Source organism: Otolemur garnettii, unplaced genomic scaffold (assembly GCF_000181295.1).
Source record: "Otolemur garnettii isolate 467f Iridium unplaced genomic scaffold, OtoGar3 scaffold00069, whole genome shotgun sequence".
In the NCBI taxonomy this organism is placed as follows: Eukaryota; Metazoa; Chordata; class Mammalia; order Primates; family Galagidae; genus Otolemur; species Otolemur garnettii.
The window spans coordinates 3,304,278-3,307,212 of record NW_003852464.1 but is presented as its reverse complement, the minus strand read 5'-3'; the positions used below and the strand labels follow the sequence as shown (position 1 = coordinate 3,307,212).

The window sequence follows — 2,935 nt, the reverse complement described above, 5'->3', positions numbered from 1 at the left end:
ACCAGGGCATTCAATCCTCTTTCAAACACTTCATCATCTGAATGCACCTGCAGGGTTATTGAGTTGGGAGCGTAGAGGTAACGGGAAAAGCAAAGGGAAGGGAAGATGGGTTGGAGAAAAGGGCGAGCAGGTAGGGAAAAGAATGCGATTAAACTTGAAATCAGAAGATAATCAGCAATGCACAGAATGTAAAGCATAATCCTCAATGCAGGACATTTAGAAACAGAAGACAAATTTTCAATCAGACTGAGCATTAGTTCAAATATATCTGGCATACAGAAAGGATAATTTGAGGTTCATTACTTTCTCTAATTACTCAAGACGTCCCTTTTTTCCTTCAGTGACTGCTCTAAAGCTATTTTTAAGGATATAATCACCTCGCATGGATTAACAGTGGTGTAATTCTGCGTATATCTCAAAACCACAGATAAAGGACTAATTTGCAAATAGTATGAAAAGAAAAAAAGGCATAAAATACTTTAAATATATTATAGTTTTCTTTTCCATTATGTGTTTTGAAATAGAAAGCACAATGCAATAAATGACGTACCAGGGCTGCCCTTAGCACAGGGATCAGTCTCGGGAGCAAAGGCACAGCTTTTTCTGGAGCACCACTGACCAGAAGTAATTCTCTAAAACCTTCCTTTGACACAAAGGTATATGGATGTTTAGTCTCTCTCAGACCCTGCCAAAAACAAAATCAAATAAAAAAAAAAAAACAAAAAACCATTCGTTATGCTAGTAACAGAAAAATTAAATCCTTACTAGTTTAAGCAAAAATCCAAAATTTGATCATTACTGTTTTCCTAATTATGATACACAAGTACAATTTCAGCAATTCCAATTTCGATTTCATTGAAAAATTGTGGAACAAAGAACATATGGTGGTCCCTCTGTATTTGAGATTGGTTCCCGTACCCCACGGATATTGAAGTCTGTGGACGCTCAAGTCCTTTATATAAAATGGCATGACCCATGCACATACTCTGCTATGCTTTAAATGTCTCTAGACTACTTATAATACCTAATACAATGCAAATGCTATAGAAGTAGTTGTTACACTGTTATTTGCATTATTTTTATTGTATTTTTATGGTTTCTTTTGTAAAACAGTTTTGATCTGTATTTGGCTGAACCTACAAATGTGGAATCCACAAAAACAGAGGATTCTGACTCTATCCACAGAAAGGAAAGGAAGGTGAAAGAAGAAAATAATAAAAGAATAGGAAAAAAGAGAGGAGAGATCACAAAAAATAAAGTGAAGAAGAAAAAGTAGGCGGGAAGAAAAAAGCAGAAACCAAAGGGGAAAAAAAGGAAGGTAAATAAAAACAGAGAAAAATGGAGGGAAAAACCTTCATTAGAATAATAAAAAAGCTGATGTGCTCTCATAAAGTCTGAAAGCACACAAATCAGTCTAAACTGAATTTACAACCACTACTTTATGAATGCTTAACTACTGGATTCCCTGCATTTACTATGATTTGAAACTTACTCAGTGAGTTTCTAAAGTATATTTCCTTCATATTTCAGTATTTTATACTGAGATATTTAGAAGGCAAATATTGTACCGTATGCAAAAAAGCACTGCGAATTTTTCAATATCATTTTTAACCTTGGAATGAAATATAAAAATACGAAAAAAAGACTTGTGGACATTATTTCTTGTTTTCACTCTAAATGTATCAGAAGCAACTGCTACTCTTTTATGATTGAACCAACCACTGAGAGTCAAGATAAAAGAGCCATCTAACTTTTCCTGAAAAGATAAAGCAAAATGAAAACAGCACTAGCAAACTCTTTAAGTCTGCGAAGTAAATAAGTATTGACTGTGAAATCTGCAAAGTACAGAAGTATTTACTGTGAAGTCAGGAGTAGAATCAGCTGCACAGTGATCTCAGACACACTCGTTCTGAGCCCATTCGTCCCTGAGACCGGACTGCCTGTAACAGTGACCGAACAGTTCCTCTCCTCGATGCCACCGTGCTTTCAGAACCATGCTGCCCAACACACGGGCATCGAATGGGATTTACCCACAAAATAACATGTAATGCAGTTTTAAAATAGTTTTTCCCATAAAGATGATAGACAGATGGCATATTTACCTCAGCTAAAGTAATGAGAAGAGGATCAAATGGAAGATTTTCAGGAGGACATTCCCACTGTAATCTGTGTTTTACTGACCCATGTATCAATCTAAAATACAAAAGTCAAAGCAACAGGAAAATGTAATCCCAATCACATATTAAAACGAAATCAGCTGACACACATACTTTTTGTAGAGTATAGCTCTATCCAGACTGTCTTGTAACATGTAGGAATACTGTGACTTCAAAAGATACTACAAGGACATTTGACAAGGCCATGCTACCGATGGTCCCTCTTCCAGCAAAACTGTCAGGTAACCCCACATGTGTCACGTCTACGGTTTTGGTTCTGAAACATGTTGCTATCTCTGAACGTTAATACAAATGTTCCAGGTGATAGCTTTCAGTCATAAATTACAACACAACAGGTAACCTACAGAAAATGAAAAATGCAATCAAAATATAAGAAGAAAAAATGTTTTATAAGGAACACTGCTTCCAGATATGGATCAGTTAACCTTGACACTGAGAAAGCAGCACAGATTTTATCCCAGGCTGGATAAGTTTTATATGTGAAAACACCCGAGAAATGACCATCACAATCACATCGGAGAACTTATTCATCACATCGAATGCTTCCTCCTGTTTCTTTGGGAGGCTCCTGACTTCTCGACTCCTCTTACAGACTTATTTTCATAATATCAAGATATCTCTATGACACTGTTTTTATATTTTTTCAACAATAAATTGCTGAGGGGGGTTGTTAAGAACTTTAAAATAGGGCTTCAATTCAGGATAGAAATGTAAAATATTATTAATAATTAAATTGGCTTGGCGCCTGTGGCTCAAGT

General features: G+C 35.8%; 1 protein-coding gene across 1 annotated transcript in view; it reads right to left on the bottom strand.

Moving 5' to 3' along the window:
• The window catches only part of PACRGL (parkin coregulated like), a 14,881-nt gene that overhangs the window by 4,923 nt on the left and 7,023 nt on the right, over positions 1 to 2,935 (bottom strand). Inside the window, exon 4 of the mRNA XM_012807453.2 lies at positions 551 to 685. Coding sequence (XP_012662907.2) covers positions 551 to 685 — 135 coding nt within the window. The remainder of the gene's footprint in view (positions 1 to 550; positions 686 to 2,935) is intronic.